Source organism: Rhamphochromis longiceps, linkage group LG20 (assembly GCF_057381845.1).
Source record: "Rhamphochromis longiceps isolate RC_006_pf linkage group LG20, R_longiceps_female_GT1.1, whole genome shotgun sequence".
NCBI lineage: Eukaryota > Metazoa > Chordata > Actinopteri > Cichliformes > Cichlidae > Rhamphochromis > Rhamphochromis longiceps.
In genome coordinates this window covers 34,415,437-34,442,436 of record NC_140576.1, presented here as the reverse complement: position 1 = coordinate 34,442,436, position 27,000 = coordinate 34,415,437, and the positions used below count along the sequence as shown (strand labels likewise).

Here is a 27,000-nt window from a genome sequence, read left to right as displayed (position 1 = left end):
TAAAACTAGTACCGGTACCGAAAAAAAGAAAATTTATTCATAACACAAGTGAAACGACCCAGGAAAACCGAGTAAACGATAAAAACGATAACAAAATAACGATAAAAACCCTGAAAACTATACATTTCACACCTGAGCCTCAACTCTCGCGGCCCTGTACCAAACGACTCACGGACCGGTACCGGTCCGAGGCCCAGGGGTTGGGGACCGCTGCTATAGGACATCATTCATTGTCTCATTAAAAGCATGCCCTGACATACAGTTATGCGTACGAGCCGATTTCTTGGTTTCATTTCCATGAAAAGGTGTGGCAACATTTTATTCCTAACACATTACCCAATTCACAACAGTATAGATATTCAGCATTTTTTTTTTCCCGTTGAGATCGGGTGTGTGTATGTTCCAGTAAAGAACTACATTTCAGGAAATGAAAGAATTATGACTGGAGAAGAAAATGCTACTTTGGCAGGTTGTGGTTTGCAGCTCAGCTGCAGGACAGAGGTGGAGCAGTGGGTTCCGGGTTTGGTGTCAGGGGAGGCTGACCCTGATCTGATGACTTAACTGTGTACGGCATGTAGCAGAGGCAGGCAGCTGAAAAGCTGCTGCAACTGTCAATAAAAATCAATTTAAAAAAAACAAACATTATAAAAAATACAATTAAATACAAAATGATAATCATAAGTTACAATCATTTAAATCACATATTTACTAGATTAAATCATGTTAAAGTCCTAGAATATAATGTATGTTTATCTGATAGGTCCCTGATAATTCAGTACTTCTATTACTTACTATACTTTGACCTATTATGGATTTTACTTAAAAAGACATATTCATATATGTAGTTCTAGACCTTTCTTTCCCCTTATTCTTCTCTAAAAAATAAAAATCCTTCTTCAACAGATGTGCCATTCATGCCATTCATTCTGTGTTGTTGTTGTTGGTGGTAGTGATGTTGGTGTTGTTTATATTGTTGCTGGCGTTGCTGTTGTTGCTGGTGGTGTTGTCATGGTCATTTTTGTTGTGGAGGCCGATGAGAAAAATGTAAAATCTGGCAAAGGTCGCACGGTGGATTTCAGTTTTGAACTCACTGAAGCTGCGAAGAATGACAGTCAGAGTCATAACACTACTACCAATAGTCATAACAATACTGTTCAAATCTGCATGTGACAAACAATTTGAGGTTTTGTGGTGTTTTGCTAAGAATGAAAGTTGTTTTTTTTTTTTTGTCTAAACCTAACAGGTAGTCTACTTAAAAGATTGTCAGTGAGAAGCAAAGATTTCTTCACAGATTTATAGACATGAATACAATTCTTAACCTTTTAGAGTTTTGCTCAACCAATTGGTAGAGTACATTTTCAGGCCCTATACAGTATGTAACTGAGGCTTTCACTGAAATTGTTTTAATGACTTACTGTCCAGTGTAATCATTTACCGTCATTCCTTACTGTGAAGCACTTTGGGGTACCCCCTGGTTTTAAACGTGCTGTATAAATTGTATTGTATCTACAACCATTTATTTGGTTACAAAAATCTACCACAAATTCCAATTCAGAATTCTTTCAGTGCCATGTCTTCCTCTTATAATGTCTCTTTCTGCTATCAGGACCTAACATGGCAGTGATTGTGGATATCGCAGTCTGTCATTCACCAGTACAACATAGCCCGCCTCTGCAAACCAGCCCAACTAGCACATATTGCATAATAAACTCTGAACATCATGACATTATTATCTTTTAATTTGTTTTCAAAGACATTTCTCAGTTTGAAAGAAACCTTAATATAAAGCATGTGTGGTCAAGTTGAAAAGAATCTAAATTAATTCAGAACAATACATTAAATTTCCAGAGCATCAAATGTCACTTGCTGAGCTTTTGTTACCTTTGACGATCTCTCATCTTCCCACCTGTGTGTCTTTTTTCTGATATATTTTGCCTTTAAGAGTAAAGTTATTACTTTTTTTGGACCTTTAGCTAGCACAAAGATGGTCTATGGTCCAAACCACACAGAAAGAAATTGTGTGTGGTGTTTGTTAACCTACTGGAAACATTGCATTTGAAATCACCTGGCATATCAAAGAAAAGTTAGTGAGCACCCTCTTGTGGTGCCATGCACACAAATAAATCATTATGACATTTGTTTCTTACTAAGTTTCTTCTGCCGGGAAGCATCTGGGTGCCTGCAGCTCAGGATGTAGAGCAATAATCAAATATCTAATAATTGGGAGTTTGGTGGTTCAATTCCCAGCTTCTTCAGTCATGCTGACTACATGCTGAAGTATCTTTGGGCAAGGTACTGAGCCTTAAGTTGCTCCTGATGCAGTCAGTGGAGTGTGAATGTTACATAGAGCACTAAGATGCAGACAAATGTGTTTTTAGTTACTTTTAGAATAAAACAAATTTTATTTCCTTTGTTGTTGACTTGTTTTAGTTACATATTTTTTATTTGGTCCTTCCTATATGTCCATAGATAAATTATAAGTTTATAATACAAGTTTATAAGTTCATTTCCTTTCCTTTGATTTTTTTGAACATCATAGTCTCAAATAATAATTATATTACTATACTTTACATTAGCTGGTTCATTCGTGAGTAGTTATCACAACAACTTAACCATTTTAACTCATATGTTTCCTTTTAGCTTTATTCCTTAGTATATCTTTCCTATCCATCTCATTCATCATGTCATTAGAGTTGTTTTAAAGCATGCATGAGCTGGCACACACAGACAATATGTAATTTAGATTTGATATCTCTGTGAGTGTAGCGTAGGTTTCGTTCCGGTCCCTGGATTGATGCTGTGGTACGTCAAATCTTCATTTGTGAACACGGCAGAGCACTTCGCTTAGAGAGCACCTAAGAAAAGAATACATATTTACGAAGAAATGGCAGAATACATGAAACGCAGATCAGTAATGATAAGGTGAAGCAAAAGATGATGACATGGATCAGTCATTACACAACTGGATTCATTTCATTCCACTGGCTCATCAACAATTGCAAAAACAGTCCAATTACTGCTCTGATCAAAAGATAGCATTTATGAAAAAAAATAGTTATGATTAGCTGTACCTAATAAACTGGATCCAGAGTGTGTGTACATTACCAGCAAATCTGAGTATCATAATTACCTGGGTGACAGAGATCCATCAGAAAAGCATAGCAACTAACAGAAAAGGGAAGGTTAAGTTGGTATCACTCTACTGTGTTTATATAGAAAGGTTTGAATAGCTTGATTCTTTTTATATATATATTAGTATCAACATATATGCTTAGTCCTGAACCGTCCAACATATTATTGACATAAAATCTGAACAATCTTTGAAATCCTTAATCCCATAAATTAAAAATAGTTTTTTTTAATATAAATTTGAATCCAAATTTATTGTAAAATACAAATTTAAAAGACTTTTCCCTCTCCAATACACTTTTCTCCTCAACAGGCAGCTCCACAATTCTTTCATAGGGGCAGCCATATGGGGGCCACCAAATAAAGAATTTCCAGTTGTATTATGCTGTTGTCAAATACAGGTTACTTGAAAAATATGGCAAAAATGAGTGAAAGAAAAGAATTATATAATAATAATGGATTGCATTTATATAGCGCTTTTCGGGACCCCTCAAAGCGCTTTACAATACCACTATTCATTCACTCTCACATTCATACACTGGTGGAGGCAGCTACAGTTGTAGCCACAGCTGCCCTGAGGCAGACTGACAGAGGCGAGGCTGCCATATCACACCATCGGCCCCTCTGGCCATCACCAGCAGGCGGTAGGTGAAGTGTCTTGCCCAAGGACACAATGACCGAGACTGTCTGAGCCGGGGTTCAAACCGGCAACCTTCCAATTACAAGACGAACTGCCAACTCTTGAGCAACGATCGCTGTCAACTTAATTTCCTGCTATTAAAGTCGATATCACTGAAAATGGGTAAATATGAAAATCAAATAAGATTTTGAAATCTATAATAATTTGCTTTAAATAACGATTTAATGTTTCAACTCATTGTAGGGTGTTTTTGTCTCTCCTGTGCTCAAGTTTATTTAACTTATTACCATCACAGGACAGTTTTGGCAGGAAGGCCTGCAAATTTTGAGGTGGTGGCTGGTGCCACCTTGGTGCACCCTGTTTACAGTTAAAGAAGAAACGTTCATATCTTTAACCGTCAACAGTTTATTGGGAAAAATTATTTCACAACTTTCATCTTTGTGTCTGAGAACTGAAAAATGACTATTCCTATTTTTACCTGATTCACTATAAAGAACTGAACTGAAAGATCACGCCACTTACACCGTTTTAAGTTCTAAGTGGCGATGCTTTAGTCATCTGAGCTTTCAACTCCATCTGGCTGGGGGCGTGTGGCAGTGGTGTAAACTGTAGACATTTCCACAGGAGGTGGAAATGTCTCCTCTCTGATCTCTTCATACAGCTGGTTGTCCTGAAGGAGGAGAAGAAACCACCTGACTGATACAAACTTAGCAATAATGAAAGTCATGTCTCATACTTCCTAAAACTTACATCTATGATGCTGGAGTACACATTTTCTACTGGAGGTCCTGAAAACATAAAGTTCAGAAAATAAACATCTTGCATGAGGAAACCTTGCAATACGTAGAACCTGAGGAAGCAAACTCTGTAAAATATGAGGAACTAAATCTGAAGAACTAAAATAAGTTCAGGTCAGTGACATAAATATCTAAATGACTAGTAACTATTAACTAAATAGTAACTACAAGTAATTACTGCTGTAACCAGTCACTGTTCTTAGTTATAAATGAACATCTGGTGCTTTGGTTACATACAGGGAAGAGAGAGTGTGTGCGTGCGTGCGTGCGTGCGTGCGTGCGTGCGTGCGTGTGTGCGTGTGTGTGTGTGTGTGTGCATGCGTGCGTGCGTGTGTGTGCGTGCTATGGAAGACAAGTTTGACTTCTGTGTACACAATTTAAAAGAAAATTATAGCTTCATAGATGAATAGTATTTTTTAAAAAGTGTTCTTTAAAGTCTTACACTAAACACTTGGTACATACAAATCTGTCCCACTGAAAGTCATTTTTGCAAATAGTCTCCATAAAGTATATTTCTAGATCTTACTGCAAAAACTAGGTTGGGGATAGTCTCCAAAACAGGATAATGCATCAATAAAGTCCTTTAAAAATATTACAAAATGCTTTAAAATTCATTTTTTGTACGCTCACTTATGGGTTTAGTGGCTCTCCTCTTGCAGAAAATCAGCAAAGCTGCTGATAAGAAGGCGATCAGGACAATCACAAACAGACCCGTGTATAGCAGCAGATCTACAGGAGTTGAACAGAACAGACTTAGTTTATTTAGTTTAAATACAGCATGTGGCCGTGGGCCAGTTCATTTAGCCACAGTGTTATGTGAATTCATGTGCTTGCATGTTCACAGTAAGCAGGTATTTTCCTTATCCATTCAGCACCAACACATACAACAGCTCATTAGGTAGAGAGAAGTGTTCACTTAATATTACTTAAAGCATAGTTGCTCCTACATGTCCACCTTAAGATGAAAACTATAAAGAGAAGTTTTTTTTGGTTTTAGGCATGATTATCTACTGCTGTGCTTCCTCATTTTAATTAAAGTATTCATTAATACCTACAGTTCAAATGAGGCTTTTTGTGTGCTATAACTGCTGTACTCACAATTGTAAAAATAGAAAGATTAGAAGATTAGAAGTACTGCACTTTTTCTACTTGTATGTTATTTCAATTTAATGTATTCTTACTTCTAACACAATTATTCCTTTGTGGGTATGTGACACATTCTAATAAACTCATGCATAATTTAAATAGACCCATCTACATACATGCAAATATAAATGTACCTGAACTTGCAGGTTGGGTGGGAAAGTGTTGGAAAGCTTCAGTGGAGGATGATGTAGCATTGGAGATTGAACTCTCTGGTGTCATCTTCATTGTTGGTGTGGAGGCTGATGTGACAAATGTTTATGTTGAAAAAGGTTTCAGAATTAAATTTAGCATTGAAACACTTGAAGCTATCAATAATGAATAATGCAGCTAGTTAACTGACAGGTTAACTGGAGGTTCATTAATATTCTTTTAGTGAAACACGTACAAGAAAGTAATAGTTTGGGCTTCACAGCAGAACTGATAAAACTGCATTTTTACAGTTGATATAATATACAAAGGTTATTTGAATAAGGTGTCAGTAAGTATTTGGACAGGTATGAACAAACATTTTCATGACATTCAGCAGAAACTCACCTTCTTTGACAGAGATCTGAAATTCATAGTTTGAATCAAAAAAATCTACACCCATTCTCCCCAAAGAGCACCTGTACACTCCCGAGTCAGACACTTCCAGCTTTGTGATGCTCGCATACATAATTGTCTTAGTTCCTAGAAAGCTTCCTTCTTTATATTCAATGCTGTATCTGCCTCGTTGAGCTGTGTCCTCTGTTGTTTCAATGAGAATTTTTCCTTGTTCACATTTTTCCTTACAGAAGAGCCTCAAGCTTCCAGACAAAGAAAATGAACAGCCAACTGTGATGTTTCCTCCCTCCCTTTCTGCATGGATGTGAATTTCAGCAGTAGCAAGATCAGCGTTTCCATCCTGAAGTGCTTCTGAAAATGCAAACAATCAGTAATTACGACATGCCCAAAATAATTTAAAACACCTTTATAAATTAAATTGAAGACCAAAAATTATTTAAGCAGATCGAACATTTTCAGTTTCAGTTAAATTCACTACATTTTTATTGATTTTGAATTTGCAAACACAGCTCCATGATTCTTCCTGACATCAACACAAACCATCGGCTGATGAAAACTCAGAACCTTATTTTAAAAAAGCTTGAAAGCTGGACTTTTTGTGTTTCTGATTAAATCTTCTTTTGCTTTCTTTGAATGTGAAATGGAGGTTGTGGATTTGTTGTTTAACATCTGAAGATTTCCGTTAACACGTTCATGTTGTGCTTTTTAAAACTGTCACGGTTCTGGGTCCGTTGGACCTAGTGTTTTGAGTTTATTATGTTTTGGTTTATTTTTGCATTTTGGATTGTTTTCTGCTGTTCTGGTGCTTTGTTTATTATTATCATTATAGACCTGTTTCTGTTATTCTTGGTGAGGGATCAGTTCTTAGGTTTTGGGTTCTCATGTGTGTTGCAGTTTCTGTTCAGTGTCTAGTCTGTCTCTCAGTGTCATGTCTGCATCTGGTTTAGTAATTCTTGTTTCCTGTCTTATTGTGAAAGTCTTTGTCTTATGTTAGTGTGTGCAGCTTAGCTCCCCCGTCGCGTTAGCCCTGATCTCCCCCAGCTGTGTCTCCCTTCTGTTGCCCATTCCCTCATTACTACCCTGTGTATTTAAGCCCTGTGTTTTCCCATGCTCGGTGTCGTGTCCTACCGTCAGATCCTGCCTGTGTTTTCTAGTTAGTGTTTTCATGTTTGGTTTCTGTTTTGTTGGTGCCAGCAATAAAGCTGTGGTTTTCAGTTATCTTTCCATCTCAGAGTCCTGCACTTGGATCCACATCTCCACCTCCCCGCACACAGAGCGCTGACAAAAACAATGGAAACGACTCTCTAAGATTTTTTTTTTTAATATCCTGCGTATTTGCTAAAGCAGTAAGTCTGACGCAACACCAGTCTGCACTTCTAACTCTTTATACCAGAAAAGGCAACGAAAAATTGATCTTTTAAAAAAAGAAAAACATTTGGGTAATTCAACAAAGATGAAACTATGATTAGAAGGCCAATGTCTAACGAGAGATCTATTGTGAAACTAAAAATATATCTATAAAAAAATATTTTTGTGCTAAGAACTTATTTTCTCCATACATTTATATTTTTAAGCAGTTAAATTGTGTTGTTGGTGAGCTATGTGTGGAAGTGACCTTTTCCCAACTCTTAACCACGTGTTTAACCACAGAAACCAATAACTTGTAAGCGAGAGGTGACAATAATGAGCAAAACAGAATAAACCATTTAAACTGTTCAGCAAGTTGCAAAATGAATTTGTTAACACCACATAGAAATAAAATAATAATAAAAGTGATAAAACAAGTTAAATAAGAAAATTTACTCACGAATGAAGATGAAACAGACCAAACTGTGACACAGTTTCATATCGAGGCTGTGATGAGTAACTGCTTCCTCTCTTCCTTCTTTACTTAGAAAAAAGGAACATTCGACTTCCTGTTTTGCAAGAATGATTTAGTCCAATTTTATGAAAAGGTTTCATTAACTACAGACAAAAATTAAATCCTTTGTTTTGAATGTAAAACAAACCAGAACTAGTGCAAGTAAAAGTGCATTTCAGTGCATGCTTCAGCTGTTGCAATGTTTGTTCATTGCCCCTCATTGGTTTTGTTTCAGTCCTGATTTTAGCTGATATTTGTGCAAAATTGTGAGGTTAACCACAAACAGTGATATTGTCTTTTGTAACAAAACCATGATAATTTACTACTCACACAGGGTTTTTACTGCTCAGAAATTTGACACCGGAAGAAACCTTAAGTTGAATCTAAAGGTTAACTATGTTGGCACATTAGAAAAAGTATGTGTAGGTTTGGTGGCAGAGAAAGTCAACGAGGTTACACACAGATGAACAAGGAAGGAGAGGTGGCAGTTTAAACTGTCACATGAGAGATGACCTACAATACTGAGACACAGAGACTAGAAGGATTTCAGAGTCTGCCAAGTTGTCCAGGTGAAGTTTAAGATGAGCATGTGCAGTTTCTAATGTCTCTAAACTAGGAACCATCTTAACAACTTCCCCAAACACTATTCAGCTGAATTACAGTCAAAATCTTGTCTTGTGTGTTCTTTTGCAAGAACATGAGATTGTACGCTGTGCTTAACACTCGCAGGTAAGTACTCATGACTGCATGTGCCTTTGTTCTGCAAGGAGATCTTACCTGTCATGAGCAAACCAGTCTTCCATACTTGCCTGCTTTTTTTTTTTTTAGCATGCTTTTCTTTTTGTACTTTCACTTTGTGTTGGACCATGTCCCGTGTTCCTGCACACTGCACAAAAACATATATTAGTGTCACACACTGTGAATACCCACAGTGGCATTGAAGTCAAGCACTTGTGGTTGCAACATGCCTTAGGTTGTCCCAAGGTTGTGCAGGTGGATCTTACCTGTGATGGTTTCACCAGCTTCCATATTTGCCTCTGAAAATGTAATAAGTGATTTATTCAGCTCTTTTGGTCTCAACTGTGCCAAACATGTTGCGTAGCAGGTTATGTTCCAGATTAGAAATCCACAGATATTAAATCGTCACGAACTGACTGATTGGATCATTGGAAAAAGCATCTCCATTCCTGGAAGATCCCTCAGGCCTCTGTGTGTGTACAGCAGGAGGGTGTAAAGTTTTCCGGTGGGAAAATATGGTTAGGAGTAAGGTGGACATCATAGACATTAATGTCTAATCAGGGAAATGTGCTGGACAATAGATGCTAGTAGACAATTGTGTCTATTTTCTACCACTTTCCCATGATTATCAGTAAGAAATATATAGTCTTCGAGGAAACTTTATTTTTTCCTGTTGGTTCCAAATATTTTGTTTGTTCTCTAAGCACAAATACATGACACTAAAACAGAGTACTTGTTTGTACTTGCTAAACTTACATCCAGTTTGCATGTAGACTAATTTTTAATTTTGTTATTTATTCTTTACTTACTCTCAAACTATTAAACACCACCGAGGATTCAGATGAGAGAATAAAGTAGTGCTACATTTATATCTAGTCTACATCTAGTAGATCTTCAGAGAGTACTTCAAGTAATCTTGGTAACCATGCAGTAGCTTGGTTTCAAGCTTCACCGTGATCCCATCTTGCAGGTCAGTTCCTCTCACACTCAAAGCTCCTTCTTCCATCACTCTTGGGGCTTGTTACCCGATTTTGGGTGGGGGTGGTTATATTGTTAATGGACTGATTCATATATAGCACTTTTTTACTCTCCTGGAGCGCTCAAAGCTCTTTATGCAACATGCCACATTCACCCATTCACACTCAGTCACACATGCACTTTTTTAAGTGCTCACTAACTGTTCTTCTAAAAAATGTAGCTTGATCTCTGATCCTTTAAAGAAAGTTCAATTCACCTTCATTATTAGCTTCAAGGGTCTCTAGACCCAAATACAATATTGTATTTTATATTTGATTTCAGTTAAATTTTAATGGTGTTTTAAAACTTTGAAGTCCTTAAACTTACTACTATGCAGTTTATTATGTTGCCAGAGTCGCTGAAGACCAGTGTTGGGCAAGTTACTTTGAAAAAGTAATTAATTATAGTTACTAGTTACTTCTTCAAAAAAGTAACTGAGTTAGTAACTGAGTTACAATATTCTAAAAGTAATTAATTACTTGAAAAGTAACTATTGCGTTACTTTAAAAAAATGTTTAAAATGTTTAAGCCTCTGGGGTCCAGGGGCCATTTTTAACTACTTTTGATTTTCCCTCCACATTTCACCTTTAAAAACAGTTTATTTGCCTTGTTTGGTATCATCCTTTTCAGCGCAACCTTGTGTGTCTGAATAAAGAGTTGTGTTTTCATTTTGACATACTGTATTAACACAACTGATCTAAAATCAGACAAAAAAAACATAAAATCAGAGTAGAAAAAGTTATATTTTTTATCGTAACAACCACAAACATGTTTATTGAATCATATTTCATAACTTTAAATGCAAATACAAATTGTCAATTTTAAAATCATATGCACAAGTTTTGCAAACAACAAAGTTATTCATTTACCTTTTACCCTTTTTTTAAATAACCATTTCAAACTATTTACAGAACAATCAGCTGTTCTGCATTCAATAAGACACACAAATTATTTGTGCCACTCCAAAAACACAATTTCTGTCCACTATAAAGGAGAATATCAAAGCCTGATACGTGCAGGTCTGACAGCAGCAGGTTTCTACCTGGAGACAGCAGTCGCCCCATTGTTCTGACACACAACACAAAACTATCCACAACACTACACACTAACTACACAAGACAACACATTAAGTACACTCAAAAAACAGATTCAGGTCCTCCTTTCAAAGAACACATGCAAATTATGTTAGTTGTTCACAAATGCAATTAAAAAATACCAAATTAATTTGATTTTCTTTGTGTAAACCTAAAATTATTCAAAACCAGCAGAGGCTGATTCTGAACACAAAATGAATGAGTTTGTTGGGGCACTGGGGGTAGGAGGAGTACATTTTTGCACTTAAGTATTTGTAAACTCAAAGAAATAAATTCAAGCCCCTCTTTAAGCTTAAACATTATTTTTAATCTCATTCAACGCAAATGTAGCACTCCAGCGTTACTGCAATTATTATTCGTGTGGTGAACCTAAATTATTTTCTCTCAAAGCAGTCTTTGTCACAAGAACACAAAGTTACTGAGTTACACAACGGTCCGCCTTCTTTGAAAATTTTGCGCTCTTTCAGGATCACCTAAATGAATGCAGCTGCTCTTGGCCTCTCTGTACTTTTTGGATAAAACTACATATATTTTTCATATATCCAATTGTGTATTTCTTTATCAGCTAAATCTATGGCAATGCTATTTATCATAGAAGTAACAGTTGTTTTTTGAACTTTTGGTGGTGCTACCATTCTCTTCTCTGCTTGAATACTATTTTTTTTGACAATATAGCCAGGTCTTTTCAAAAGTGCCTTGTTTTAGAGGAGAAATTGTGTAGCTGCCAACTTTTAAGTCGGAGCGTGTGCTAGCTTATTAGCAGCTAGCCATTGTGCTCAATGAAAGATGATGTCCTATAGCTAACTTCTTTCTTACTGTTTTCTTTTTATAATCTAAAAATATGGTATTCTGTGTTTATTATTATATGCCATTTTCTAGTAGAAAGTATCGTTTTGAGGTGTCTTTAAAAGCACTACATAGTTTACTGAGGGTGCTACCAAAAGCGAACCATGTGGCCGGAAGAGTAACTGCAGGCAGCACAATGCGCACTCCCATGACGTTCAAACCTATTTATTATTATAAAAGATTTCGGCTACGTCCACACTTACACAGGTATTTTTGAAAACGGAGATTTTCCGTTTTCGTTTTAAAAAATAATCCCGTCCACAGGTAAACGCAAAAATGAAGGAAAACGCTGCTAGGAACATGCCAAAGCAACAGGTGGCGATATATTCCTAAACTCAGCTAAAAACAGTTTAGGTCTTGACAAACTTCACTGATGGTTCAAATGTTTAGCAACTTTCAGTGTGTTGATTCAGCAGTCTGTATTTAAACTTCTAGTTTATTATATTTATGTATGTTTTATTTCCAGGTGCAGAGTTCCTGCAGATCACTACAAAACCCCTGCAGGCGAAGTTCTTGGCTCAGCTGGACAATTTAACAGACAAGCTGATGCAAATTTTTCAGGGGAGCAAAGGAGCAAAGGGCCAAAAGATCAAGGATATCATGGCGATCAGTAGTTTGGTTGGTACTAATGATAAACCCATCAATTAAATGCAATCAATCAATTCCATTTTTTTCACCCTTTTTTTCCACCCTTGCATTAGTATGATGACATCGACATAAAGAGGGAGCATACTCTTAAAAGCCTGGTGATCTACTTTAATGAAGATCCAGACCTACTGTTCAAGGAGTATCTGGTACGCTTATCACACTTTCTTTTCTAGATTCAATTTGAGTTAGGTTCATCGCACACAAAATCCTCATATATTCAAAAGAGACAATATAATTGTGAAATATGTATTATTCTTAATAGTCATTGTTGAAACTTGCACTGGAGAGCACTTTTTAAGGGGACAGTTTCAGCAAAAATTCAATTGTTCATTCTTTTGGTGCTGCCATGTAGGTATCTACTGCCTCTATAAACACAGTAAATGTGGACAAAACATTCATCCATTTTCTGTCAGTGTTTCAATTCAGTTTATTTATATAGCGGTATATCACAACAACAGTCATCTCAAGGCACTTCAGAAAGTAAACACTCCAGTGGAGTTCAGTTTATTATGCCAATTAGTAAAAAGTCTTCATTATAAGGAACACAGCAGATTGCATCAAGACACTAACTAGTGTCACTGCCATTACAGCAATCTCCTGGTTTCAGGAATAATGTGCATAAAACAAGCTGTTTCAAAAGGTTCCCAATTGTGATGAAATAAGGGAAATTGACCCAGCCCACACACACACACACACACACACTGATAGACACTGGAGGAGCTGCTGCTCTATATCAAGCCCCTCCCAAAGGGAGGTACATAATACCTGAACCCAAACTATTGATAGGAAACAGATTGACGGGTTTTATTTATGTTTGGAGTGTTTATAGAGGCGGTAGAGACCTATGTTTCAGCACAAAAGGATACAAAAGCTGAGTTTTGCATAATATGTCCCCTACCAAGTGACAGAGCCCTTAAACCTGAAACAACCTGTTTTTCAGACCTCCTCCACTGAGGATGAACGGTTGAGGTCCACTGCAGCAACTGTCATGGGCATTTACACCATCAGAAGAGAAGGGATTCAGGAGCCAGAGGATGTTGGAGTTGTCATTGAAGGTACTACAGTTATGAACAACCTCGGTAGTGTCATCATGGCATTCATCGTTAGGGTTGCCAACCGTCCCTTAAAATACGGAATCGTCCCGTATTTCGAAACAAAAGTACACGTCCCGTATTGAGCTAATAAGGGACGCACTTTGTCCCGTAATACAGTGAGAATCAAAAGTAGTCTATAACTTTTAATGGAATTAACGCTTTGTTTGAAAACATAATTCCCAGCCCCTCTCCTGCTTTGTGACCAATGAGCTGACAGCACACTTACGAGTATGACAATTCAGATTACCACTCATCTCATTGGTCGAGGAAAGGTCGCTTACGGAGAAAATACCGGAAGACAACAAATGACCACAACAAGAAGCATGGCCAACAGGGAAACAAACGCAGACACTGCGGTGCAAGTCTCGGACGACAATAAACCTAAAGCTGGGCAGACACTGTGCAATTTTTTTCAGTCACGTTATTCAGCTCCTGCTCAAACTGCACGATTGACTCGCAGTTGGTAGGTCACGATGCAGGTCTCACACTATACCGCCCGATGCTCTGATGCGACCTGAGTGCTCACACTGTGCCTCCATAAAATGAAGGTTATAACAGAAAATCTGTCGCGCTCTCTCTCTCCGTCTTACACTCACACAGACACACACACCACCACCATCAACTTTGCTAAATTGCTAATGAAAAACATTGATCGGGCAGCTGTGACTGAGCAGCAATGTAAATCCAACTATTTTCACGGTTGTTGTGGTCGTGATAATTTTGTGATGCCACATCGAAAAGGCTCGGATGAGCTTTCCAAAGTTCTACAAGTTGTGCCTCCATCGCTTGTGTCCAGATCACAGGCTGCACAGCCGTGCTGCTCCATCTTTTACACCAACGTTTACGTGTTTGCGCGCGAGCAGTGTGAGCGGCTGTGGTGAGACCCTCACGAGCGATTGATGATCGGGAGCTGGTCGTGAGGTGTTAATCACGTCTCTTTACCCCACGTATACTACACGATGCACGATGAAGGCCAAAATCGGTCCGATCACTCAAAAATCGGCTCAAAATGGGCCTAAAACCGCACAGTGTGAGCCCAGCATTAGAGCAGCAATGTTTGTTCCCCTCAGAGAAAGGGAAGAATGGGAAAAGGAAAACACCTGGCTGGAAAAAGTTAATATGGGCATGTGCAGTGAATATCAGCGCTATGTGGCCAGAAGTGTGATAATATAACTTATTTTGTGTAATAAACAACTGCAAGAATAGATGATTACAACAAATAGATGACTAATACATAAAAGTAATACATAGATGAATAATGATGATGAGTTAAGATGCGTAATCATGGGAGCAAGTGGGTTTACAAACAGGAGCAGCTGATTAGCATTAGAAAAGCTGAAATAATACCTCAACTGAAGCCAATTGTACTAAATGCACTAAATGTGCACTGTTACAAGAATGTTTTTCTTTCTATTGTTTTCTATTATTTTAAGTTAAGCAGGACAGAGTTCTTTTAAAGAAAGATTTACTTATATTCTCAAAAGTTAAGCATGACAGGCTTCTGTTTAAGAAAGAGACCTGTTTTATCGTGTTAATGTTGTCATTTTGAGCTAAAAATAAATGGCTAAATGATCATTTGTTTCACATGTGTTCATATCACAAAGAATACACATCTACTTAAATCAAATTCAAGTCAAATGGTTAAAAAAATAATTTCACACACAAAAAAAGAGCTAGAAAATTCACCACACTGGGAAGGGTGAAGACAATTGGGTCGCCCGGCCCTGGCCACGAGGTGTCCCTTATTTATTTTTCAGGGAGTTGGCAACCCTATTCATCGTCCTCTTTGGACTGATTTCTGCACTTGATCTGAGCTATCCAAATGACTACACTTTTGAGTTCTGTCAGAAGATTTTGATGAATCTGGATGGACAAAGGCTCAGTACAAAGATGCAGCAAATGAAAATGAAGATGTTTGCTTAGGCAAACAAGACCCAGCACAAAAGTTGATTTTGGCCTTTTTATATCTTTTGTTCAAACTGTGACCTTTTTTTCTTTCTTTTTTTTGGCCAAATGGAAGTTGTCTATTTTTGTCTGCTGTTCGGTTGTGAGTGATGTGACCTTTAATCTGTACTACTATAGATGGATGAAAGGACTGGGGATTTAGCTCAGAAAAAGTTTCATGGTTGTAACCACCATTTTCTTTTTGATTGATTTTGGGATTTGCAAAGGTAATAGAAAAATGTTGACAAGTTTTGTGTCTTCCAGTGTTTTAAAGTTGGTCTTCCCGTTCTTATAAGCTTGTAAATGTTTACATGTAAACATTGGAGAAGTAAAGTTGAAAGATTTTTTTTTTTATTAAAATACCTCCCCCTTGGTAACAGAAAAATGTTCGTCATGAAAACACACACACACACACACACACACACACACACACACACACACACACACACATATATATATATATATATATATATATATTAGGGGTGCAACGATATTCGTATCGATATTGAACCGTTCGATACAGTGCTTTCGGTTCGGTACGCATATGTATCGAACAATACAATTTTTTTCAATTTTTTTTTTTTTCAATTTTTTTTTTTTTTTTTTTTTTTGTGTCCCGTTTGGATCTATAGCCATCAGAATTGTTGTCTTGAGGCCAAGAAAGATGCCAACAGGATTTATTTTAAGTGGATCATCATATTGGTCCATTTGATTGACCTTTATTATAATTATGAATTTATTTTATTTTCAGTTGCAAACGGGACAGACATGACTGTGGGATAGGACAGGGGGAAAGAATGAAAGAAAGAGGGGGAGAGAAAGAAAGAAAACCAAAGGGGAGAAAAAAAAAAGAACAATACAAAATTTGTAATTTATTTTATCAACTTTCCTTCTGACGATGCTGTCTGTGTTGAGCGCTCAGTGAATCTGCATTTGACTACTCCGCCTAGGCTCGAGAGTGCAGCCTAGGCGGAGTAGTCGAACGCAGATTCACTGAGCACTCAACACAGACAGGATGGTCAGAAGGAAGAGCGCAGGGCAAGCTAGCGAGACAGAAGTGGACCTCCCCACCCTCATTCAGATCTGGCGTTTGGAATTATTTTGGTTTTCATGTGACGTATGACCCTGAAGGTAAGCGAGTCATGGACTAAAGTAAAACAGTATGTTGGATGTGCCATGCAATGCTCAATTACATGGGTGGGAGCTAGTGTGTTAGCGCAGTTAGCTCGTTAACGTGTTGGCCGTCTAGCCCCTCTGTATAGGGTAGCTCGTTAACGGAGATTTGCCGTGTTGTGGCGTTAAGGTTATTTCAACGAGATTAACCTGAAAGCACTAGTGGGAACACAACGAATATGACTGCACATTTACACCGACATCATCCTAGTGCAAAGACAAAAACAAGCATGCATGCTACAAACTTTAGCCGAGTCATTTAGACAGCTGTTAGCACAGGATTCTCCTTATGGAGACCTGATATGTTTAATATGCTGCTGAGAATATAGCCCAGAAGAAACGGATAGTATAGCTTTTATTTTGGAAAGAGACATTTCTCTGTAATAAACTCTCTTTTCCAAAGATGAGTGATTCCTCAATCAGATACAGGGCTCGCAATATCGCTAGCCCGATGTCCCGGGGCTATCTCTGCCCTGCCTGTCGGGCTATTGTAGGAAGGAAAAATATATGTCAATGCTTTTGCATTCTTTCAGAAATGTAGCTGGGTAATTATGTCATTGGGTGAGCCACTGTCAATATGTGACATATTGAAATCGTGTTTGAATTTGCGCTTGTTTTTTTGTTTTCACTTTGCAATCGCGCGAACTGTGTATAGAGAGCGACAGCACTGATCTGTGAGTGATGATAATTTGTGCACCAATTCCTCTGACATCGTCTTATTAATTGTTAGCTTACTATGCAAACATGACAAGTGAAATCTCCCGCAGCTTAAACATGTGAGAGGTTGATCGCGCAGAGAATCGCTGAGCTTATGTGAGTGCGGCAGGATATATATTTCACTACGATGACCTGGATGATTGAGAACCTTCACAGACAGATATATATTTTAGTTCTGCTGAGCCAAATAAGACAGGTCAGGGTGAAGAAGTGACAGCCAAAGAAAAGCTTACCACAAAACGGAGAAGTTATGACAAATCAGACTATAAGGCAAAAAGAAAGTGCAGCTTTATGGTTTCATGGACAAAAGAATTTCTGTGGCTGCAATATGACGAGCTAAAAAACAACACGCACAAGGGTTAGGGTTAAATTTAAAAACTGTACTTTTGTGTTAAAATATATATTTATAATTTTAATAAATGACAAATTAAAAAGGCATGAACATTTTTTTTTGTATCGAAAAAATATCGAACCGTGACACCAAAGTATCGAACCGAACCGAACCGTGAATTTTGTGTATCGTTGCACCCCTAATATATATATATATATATATGTATATATGTGTGTATTTATGTATTGTTGGGTTGTTTCAAATCTTCAGTGACTGCCATACTATGGTGTGAATTGCAATGTTTAGTAGGTTATCATTGTGAATTTGCAAGTGTCACTATAAATATATACAATGATTCTGAAGTGAAATCTGATTTTACAGATTCCAGTTTGTTTTCAGTATTGCCTAGTAGTACAGAGGTGTGTGCTATTCAGATTTGACATTCATTACAAATGTACGTCAGCACTTTTTTGTGAGCACTTTGATTTTTGTTAAGGTTGATTTGACCATGTGACATGTATGTTTATTTACAAAATATTCTGTTTCTGCTTTTAATTCAAGTGAATAAACCTGAGTTGTAAAAACAAATTCATTTTGTCATTATTTTAATAATTAAATTAGTTTTCTGGTAATGAAAATTATGATTTAGTTGAACTCAAAATAATGATTTCAATGCAATGAAAATCTAGCTCAAGTGAATGACATTGTATTGAGTTGGACCAACCAAAACCTTTCACATCATTTTAATGTACTTTTTTTCATTTTAGCAGTATTTACGAAATTGTGTTCTACTGACTCAATTTAATTGAATTGTCATGATGTATGTAGATTAGGTTGGACCAAAATAGATGTATTACGTGGAAAACCTGCCATCAGTCCAATTGAGTTCATCCAATGACTTATTTTTTTGAGTGTACACACTCCAAACACGCTAGACGTCACAAATCTCTCACATCTCAAAACTCCCTCTCTCTCTCTTTTTCTGCTCTCTCTCTCTCTCTCTCTCACTCCTAAAACTTCCCGGGTTTTTTTGTTGTTTTTTTTTGGGGGGGGGGGGGGTTACTCATGAGCAGAGAGTGCTTGCTAGCGCTGTCCTTAGACAGTAAACATGACTAAACTATTCAGGAAAAAAATGCTGCCTATATATTGTTTATCATGACTCTGGTTTTACGTAGCCTATCAACACAATTTAAAAACTGGTATATATCACCTTGTTGCTTTGTCTTTAAGTGGTCATGTGATTGGCTTACCACCACTACTTTATTCTTCCTCAGTCAAACAGCAGCACTCATGCGATTGTTTTGACCCCTTAGCTCCAGGTGTCGTGCTAGAAAGTGATCGTGATTACTAGGGGTGCAACAATACTCGTATCGATATTGAACCATTCGATACAGTGCTTTCGGTTCGGTACACATATGTATTGAGCAATACACAATTTTTAATTTATTTTATCAATTTTTCTTCTGTCTGTGTTGAGCGCTCAGTGGATCTGCGTTCGACTACTCCGCCTAGGCTGCACTGTCGAGTGCAGATCCACTGAGCGCAGCACAAGCTAGCAAGACAGAAGTTAAGCTTCTTTTTAAAAAAAAAAAAAAAAGAAGAAGAAGAAGTTAAGCTCGTTGCAACATGGCAACTGCCTCAACGATACCCGAAATTGAACCTCCCCCACCCTCATTCAGATCTGGGGTTTGGAACCATCTTGGTTTTCATGTGAAACATGACCCTGATGGTAAGCGCGTCATGGACAAAAGTAAAACAGTATGTCGGATGTGCCACACAATGCTCAATTGGTGGGAACTAGTGCGTTAGCGCAGTTAGCTCGTTAACGTGTTGACGCCCCACGCACGGAGTGATCCGAGGTAACTTGTTAACGGAGATTTTCCGCGTCATTTTAACAAGATTAACGCTGACAGCACTAGTGGGAACACAACGAATATGACTGCACATTTACGCCGACATCATCCTAGTGCAAAGACAAGTGGAAGCAGACAAAAACAACAAGCAAGCATGCTACAAACTTTACCCGAGTCATTTAGACAGCCGTTAGCACGTGATTCTCCTTATGGGGACCTGATATGTTTAATATGCTGCTGGGAATATATCCCAGAAGAAGCGTATAGTATAGCTTTTATTTTGGAAAGAGCCATTTCTCTGTAATAAACTCTCGTTCCCAAAGATGAGTGATTTCTTGATCAGAAAGATTTATTTATTTATTTTTATTATTTTGTTGTTTCAGCAACATTTAATTTAAAAACTGTACTTTTGAATTAAAATATATATTTATAATTTTAATAGATGACAAAATTAAAAGGCATGAACATTTTTTTGTATCGAAAAAATATTGAACTGTGACACCAAAGTATCGAACCATCACTGCTGAAGACAAACAAATTGCTGTTCATCAATACTTTGAAACATAAGAGTTCAGTTTGAAAGCATACAACACAATATTTGTGAGTACTGTTGCATCACCACCAGGTGGTGCTTTTAGGTTAACTGAGGATTTTGTACATTACAAGAAAAAAACAAAAGAAACTCACTGGCACATTCAAATCTTTATATATTTTTTTCATTAAAGGAAAGAAAAAGGATGAGTTTGAAGTCACAATCCATAGTATGAGTTTTTGTTTCTCTGGTTGCAAAATCAACCTTTATGGTATAAAATCCATATTCAGATGTGGACAGTATCATTTGTGTTGTTATGTGTGAGTGAAGAGTAGATTTGATCCAGGTCCCTGCTGGCTGGATCAAGGCTCTGATAGATCGGATCGTCTGGCGTCGGGACTGGAGAACAATTCTCATAAAGTGTAACCTAGGGGAAAATATACAGATTTGATAAAACTGTGACACATTCAAACAGAAACTGATGACATGCCTTAGCTTTAAGTAATTGAGGAAAATTGCAGAATTCACCACCATCCTCCCAGACATTTTCACCAGCACAATGCATCCGGACCTCACCACCATCATCTGCATGTTGGTAAAATACTTAGCTAACTAGACATAGAGAGTTAGACTCCATCCCCAATTTTTTCCATGTCACTCTGCACCACTGCTCCTCGAAACCAAGCCCACTGCCTTACTTCCTGTAGAAACCAAACAGCGAGCCCATAAATGCACGGCACAACAAAGACAAGCCACCTCGACAGGACAAGACTCAGCTGTACATCTGCATCTAAAGACAAACGGTCAGATTTTCAAGGATGCAAGTGTTCACATTTTGGTCCAAGAAGACAAATGGTTTGAAAGAGCAGTGAAAGAGACCATTTATGTCCATCATCACTGATCACAGATGAACCATTATTAAACAGAGGGGGTGGCTTACGACATCAATTGTCAGTCTTGAGATCCCTTCCCAGGCACCTCAACCTCTACTCACATCTCGCATCACCTCAATAAATCCCATGATAAGCTGAGGCAATATCACACAGTGGTTTCACCCCAAACCTCTGGTGGTAATGACCCATGCTTTTTTTCACACAGGCAAAAAACACCCTACATGGCGACATCCGATCTGCTGCAAAGATCATTGGCTTATCACTACCCACAAAGGATGACATTACCACATCCCACTCCCTCAGTAGAGCCAGGAACATCATAAAGAATCCCTTACACCCTGGCCATAATCAGTCCTAGCTGCTGGCATCAGGCAGGCACAACAGGACTGCTAAAAAATCCGCATCCAGACTCAGAGATACTTTATTCTCAGTTCCAAAATCATAAACTCTTGTATGCAGTAACAGTCACTGAGTCACAGAGACAATACAATCAATCTTGATTTAAAAAGAAATGTGATTTGTGATTCCTTTCATCGATAACATATTGCCACTGTTGTGGTTTACAAAGAAGACCCGGATTTGTCTGTAACAAGTAGTGAAACCTGAAATATGTGTGATGCACACTGGAAACTGAGATCTTCACATTCAAAGCACAAGTTTCACCTTACAGCTACTCCCAGCATGTTTCAAAAGGCACATCAGCAAACAAACAAAAAGAAAAATGAAATTGTACTAAAAGATTCATAATTGTCAACACAACACAAAGCTATTTGATACACCATTAATTAAAAGAAAATCTGATTACTGCAACTTTAATTAAAGGTGAAGTAGGGATTTGATACAAAATCAGAAATAAAGCTCTTCTAAAAACAAAAGAAGAAGAAGAAGAAATGAAGATGGCTCGCCTCAGTCTGGTTGTGGTCGGGGTTTCTCCGTCTGTTCTGACCTATAGAAAAAACATCAGTTAAATATAACTTCACAGTCATGAGGACAGTAGAAAGAGCATCACTTCCTTTGAGGTGACAGTGCTGACCACTGCACTACTGGGCCACCTGACTATTTGAATGAGTTACAGTATCTCACAAAAGTGAGTACAGCCCATACATTTTTGTAAATATTTTGTTATATCTTTTCATGGGACAACACTGAAGATATGACACTTTGATACAATGTAAAGTAGTCAGTGTACAGCTTGTATAACAGTGTCAATTTGATGTTACCTCAAAATAACTCAACATATGGCCATTATTGCTTAAAACCCTGGCAACAAAAGTGAGTACAGCCCTAAGGGAAAATGTCCAAATTGTGCCCAAATAGCCCTTTTCCTTCCCTAATGTCATGTGACTCATTAGCGTTACAAGGTCTCAGGTTTAAATGGGGAACAGGTGTGTTGAATTTGGTGTTATTGCTCTCACACATTCTGATATCATCATGGCAAAGTATTCTCTAAGGATCTGAAAAAGAGAATTGCTACTCTACATAAAGATGGCCTAGGCCAGCGGTCCCTGACCTTTTTTGATAAATACAACAAAATAAAATGATACGACCAAGACAATAACTGTGGTGCTTTGTAAATATATATAAAAACATAAATTCACTGTGCAATTGTGTAACTTTATTAGCAGCGTCCTCCTGAAATGCGCCAACAACATAGTTATAGTTATAGTTTATTTATTTATATAGCACATTTAATTACAACAGGAGCGTTGACCAAAGTGCTGTACAAGAATACAACATACCTAAAATAAAATAACTTAGAGTATTGATGGCAAAACACCTAATATGAATTAACAAATAACTCTCATGCTGTATTAAAGGCCAGTAAATAAAAATGTGTTTTAAGATAAGATTTAAAAAGATTGACAGTACAAACCTCGCCATGGTCGAATATGGTCTGATGAGACCAAGATAAACCTATTTGGTTCAGATGGTGTATAGGATGTGTGGTGGTAACCAGGTGAGGAGTATAAAGCCAGATGTGTCTTGCCTCCAGTCAAGCATGGTGGCGGGATGTCATTGCTGCATGAGTGCTGCTGACACTGGGGAGCTACAGTTATCTGAGGGAACCATGAATGCCAGTATTTACTCTGACATACTGAAGCAGAGCATGATCCCCTCCCTTCAGAAACTGGGCCACAGGACAGTATTCCAACATGATAACGACCCCAAACACGCCTTCAAAAAGACCAGTGCTTTGCTAAATAAACCGAGGGTAAAGGTACTTGACTGGCCAAGCATGTCTCCAGACTATTGAGCACCTGTGGGACATCCTCAAATGGAAGGTGGTGGAGCGCAAGGTCTCTAACATCCACCTGCCCCATGATGTCATCATAGAGGAGTGGAAGAGCTCTAGTGAACTCTATACCCAACAGAGTTAAGACAGTGTTGGCAAATAGTGGTGGCCACACAAAATATTGAAACTTTGGGAACAGTTTGGACATTTTCCCTTGGGGCTGTACTCACTTTTGTTGCCAGCAGTTTAGAAATTAATGGCTGTATGTTGAGGTATTTTAAGGTGACATCAAATTTACACTGTTACACAAGCTCTACACTGACTACTTAACATTGTATCAAAGTGTCATGTCTTCAATGTTGTCCCATGAAAAGGTATTATAAAATATTTACAAAAATGTATGGGGTGTACTCACTTTTGTGAGATACTGTATTCTTAATCACACAGATAAGGTTGGAAGGTAACTTACGATCAGAGATGTCTGTCTTCTTTTTACAAACGAGAAACAGAAATACGGGCAACACCAAAACCCACAACGCCTCCTTTTTAAACTCAGGCAAATCTAATGGAAGACAATGAGAAAGCGAGACAGAACTTTAAAAGGCCAGAATAACATTATAGGAAGGAAAGAGACCCTTGAAGCTCAGACTACCATGTAGAATAATGAAGGTGAATTAAACTTTCTTTAAAGGATCAGAGAAATCAAGCTACATTTCTTTAGACAAAACTCACCTGTGACGACAATATGAAAATTACAGCACGACTCCAGATTCCCCGATTTGTTCAAAGTGCAGTTGTACATGCCTGAGTCTGAGTTTTTCAGCTGTGTGATGCTCAGATAAAGAAAATCTTCGTTGTGAATGCTGTATCTCTCCCTCTGAGCCGAGTCGTTAGTTGTTTGAAAGAGAATAATTGTGTCACCATTTTTCTTGCAGAACAGTTTCTTTTGTCCAGGAGAAGAACATTTGCACATGATTGTGATGGACCCTCCTTCTTTTGCCATATGATTGGGAAAACCAGTGTTTCCATCCTGCAGCGCTGTTGAAAAACCATTAGTTAAGATTTTCCTACAGGTTAAAGCAGCGCAAAGCTAATTCCTTCTTCATATTTACAGGTTTACAATTTGATTTGATTATTCAGATTCAGAAATTTATACAACATTATCTTCTGCTAATAAATGTATAAGACTTGTAAAAAGAAAAAATACCAGCAGCCTATAGAAAAAATATTGATGTGACCAAAGTTTATTGGTCTTCATCTGTGGATTGCATTTTGTGTAAGAAAAGGTCATGGATGTGGAAGAGTGCATCTACAAATGTTTTTTATCAACAAGTTGTTTAGTGGTGAAATGCTGTTCTAAAAACTCTGTGAAGGTTTTCAGTCATCTAGGTCATCGTAGTCTAAGGAGCTTGGAAAGAAAAGCGTCTGGACTTATTTAGGTTGCTTGCAGACGTTTCATCTCTCATCCGAGAAGCTTTTTCAGTTCTAGGATTAAATGGTGGAGGGTCTCAGATTTAAAGGGAGTGTCCCCCCAACAGGGATAATGGGCCCCCTTATGATCCTCTAATTAGTCACACAAGCCAAGGTGTGAAAAGAGGTGTAGGTCACAATCAGCCAAGGTTTCGGGTGAACTCATTGTGAAACCTAGCTGTACCCTATCATGTGAGTGGGCGTTAGGTGTCTGGGAAGGGATCTCAAAACTGGATTATAGATGGCAGACAGTTGGTGTTGTAAACCACCGCCTGTGTTCAAAGACGGTCGTTCACAGTGGAAATAGATAGCCCCAGTGGACATAGATGGAGTCACCACTCCCACCACCCTCTGGAACACAAACTTGGAGTAATCAAGACCCTACAACACTATCCAGGAAATGTTCCCTCTGAGCCTGATGGGAAAAAGAAGGAACGCACACATGTGAAAGAGGCTCTTAAAACATGTGGTTATCCTAATTGGGCCTTCATCAAGTCAACAAAGAGACTGAAAAAAAGATCAGACAACTGGGGAGGGGAGGATCAGAAAGAGAAACGCAATATTATTATCCTGTATGTAGCAGGTTTATCAGAAAAACTCAGGAGAGTCTACAAACACTACATCCCAGTGTACCTCAGACCCAGCAACAGACTCAGACAAAAACTGGTTCATCCCAAGAACAGAAATCCTAAACACAAACTTAACAACGTAGTATTTGCTGTACAGTGTAGCCAGTATTGGGGAGTAACGGAATACATATGAGTAACTGTATTCCGTTACAGTTACCGTTCAAAAAGGTGGTATTCAGAATACAGATACTTTGTAGAAATAAATCAAATCAAATCAAATCAAATCACTTTTATTGTCACATCACATGTGCAGGCACACTGGCACAGCACATGCGAGTGAAATTCTTGTGTGCGAGCCCCACAAGCAACAGAGATGTGCAAACACAACAACACAAACGAGCAAAATACAAGAATGGCCAACCTGAAACTAATAAATATATGTACAATATATAATAGTGTATGCATTTCTGGATGTGTATACTAAATATTTTCCTACGTGTGTGTGTGTGTGTGTGTGTGTGTGTGTGTGTGTGTGTGTGTGTGTGTGTGTGTGTGTGTGTGTGTGTGTGTGTACACATTTTTACAAATTAAATAGTAAAAAAAAAAAAAAAATAATAATAATAATAATAAAATATATAAAATATACAGAGTTGAATATGTGCAAAACAAATAAATAAATAAAAGGATTACACAGTGGTCTTCTCCTGTTTCATATGTTAGCCCCCCCCAAAAAAAAAAAAAACATGCATTAAGAGGCTCTAATGCCTGTGTCTCAATCTCGCGGCCCATGTCACCCCTAGTTGCGGCCCGCATTATGAAGTGAAGAAATATTTTAAAAAATTATTATTCAAAAACTTATTTAACATGAAGGCAATAGGCAGAGTGTTTGTACAGGCATCCCCCTAAAGAATGTAGCTTCATGGGCAGCGTAGCCCATGCTGCACGGAGAATGGAGGGAAGGAGAAGGTCACTCCTTTGAGGACACCTATGTTCACATTTTGGACAGAGAAGACAGATGGTTTGAAAGATGTCATCTATGAACGACCATCTTTGAACAGAGGCGGTGGTTTACAACACCAACTGTCTTCCATCTATAATCCAGTTTAGAGATCCTTTCCAAGACGCCTTAATGCCCACTCACATCCTGGGCGTTTGACCTCAGGAAATCACATGATAGGGTATGGTTAGTTCTCACAGCGAATTCACCCGAAACCTTGGTTGATTGTGATCTACACCCGTTTTCACACCTTGGCTTGTGTGATTAGGTAGAGGATCATTAGGTGGTCTATTTTCCCTCTTGGGGGGACTCCCCACCATTTGACCTTAGAACTGAAGAAGCTTCTCGGATGAGAGGTGAAACATCTTAAAGCAACTTAAAGAAGTCCAGACGCTTTTTTTTCCAAGCTGTGCTAATAAAATAAAATAGCATGTTTTAGACCAGTGGTCCCCAACCCCCAGGCCAAGGACCGGTACCGGTCTGTGAGTCGTTTGGCACCAGCTGGGGTGTGAAATTTATGGCTTTTGGGGGTTTTAACTCGGTTTCTCTGGCTCTTTTCCTGTATTGTAGTTGTGTGTCTGATTTTGAAAGAAATATACATGTTACCATTGCGACCAGAAAGCATTAAGGGGCACAGAGAGGAGGATTTTACTCTCAATGTTGTCAATATTTTAAAGGCAGGTCAGTGAAAATATTGTCTGACATTAAAACGGTCTGTGGGCAAAAAAGGTTTGG

The 27,000-nt window shown here is 38.1% G+C and overlaps 2 protein-coding genes across 2 annotated transcripts; one reads left to right on the top strand and one right to left on the bottom strand.

The window, feature by feature from the left end:
- Positions 1 to 2,421: 2,421 nt before the first annotated feature.
- On the bottom strand, positions 2,422 to 8,103 carry LOC146645792 (uncharacterized). The gene is made up of 7 exons (XM_085394826.1): positions 8,063 to 8,103; positions 6,247 to 6,606; positions 5,847 to 5,951; positions 5,197 to 5,295; positions 4,520 to 4,557; positions 4,292 to 4,439; positions 2,422 to 2,855 (listed from the first exon to the last, which is right to left on the bottom strand). The coding sequence occupies exons 1-6, from the start codon at positions 8,100 to 8,102 to the stop codon at positions 4,320 to 4,322; spliced, it is 762 nt and encodes a 253-aa protein (XP_085250952.1). The 5' UTR covers position 8,103; the 3' UTR covers positions 2,422 to 2,855; positions 4,292 to 4,319.
- Positions 8,104 to 11,645: 3,542 nt separating this feature from the next.
- Positions 11,646 to 15,769, top strand: LOC146645791 (uncharacterized). The gene is made up of 5 exons (XM_085394827.1): positions 11,646 to 12,128; positions 12,276 to 12,429; positions 12,513 to 12,605; positions 13,400 to 13,561; positions 15,315 to 15,769. The coding sequence occupies exons 1-5, from the start codon at positions 12,088 to 12,090 to the stop codon at positions 15,474 to 15,476; spliced, it is 612 nt and encodes a 203-aa protein (XP_085250953.1). The 5' UTR covers positions 11,646 to 12,087; the 3' UTR covers positions 15,477 to 15,769.
- The last annotated feature ends 11,231 nt before the right edge of the window (positions 15,770 to 27,000 follow it).

Bases quoted from the DNA above. Each gene is read 5' to 3' on its own strand.
- LOC146645792 (XM_085394826.1), bottom strand. From the start codon at position 8,102: ATGAAACTGTGTCACAGTTTGGTCTGTTTCATCTTCATTC. The intron at 6,607-8,062 runs GTGAGTAAATTT...TTGCATTTTCAG, and splicing joins GGTCTGTTTCATCTTCATTC to AAGCACTTCAGGATGGAAAC. The intron at 4,440-4,519 runs GTAAGTTTTAGG...CTCCTCCTTCAG, and splicing joins TGTACTCCAGCATCATAGAT to GACAACCAGCTGTATGAAGA.
- LOC146645791 (XM_085394827.1), top strand. From the start codon at position 12,088: ATGAAGGAAAACGCTGCTAGGAACATGCCAAAGCAACAGGT. The intron at 12,129-12,275 runs GGCGATATATTC...TGTTTTATTTCC, and splicing joins AACATGCCAAAGCAACAGGT to AGGTGCAGAGTTCCTGCAGA. The intron at 12,606-13,399 runs GTACGCTTATCA...CCTGTTTTTCAG, and splicing joins TACTGTTCAAGGAGTATCTG to ACCTCCTCCACTGAGGATGA.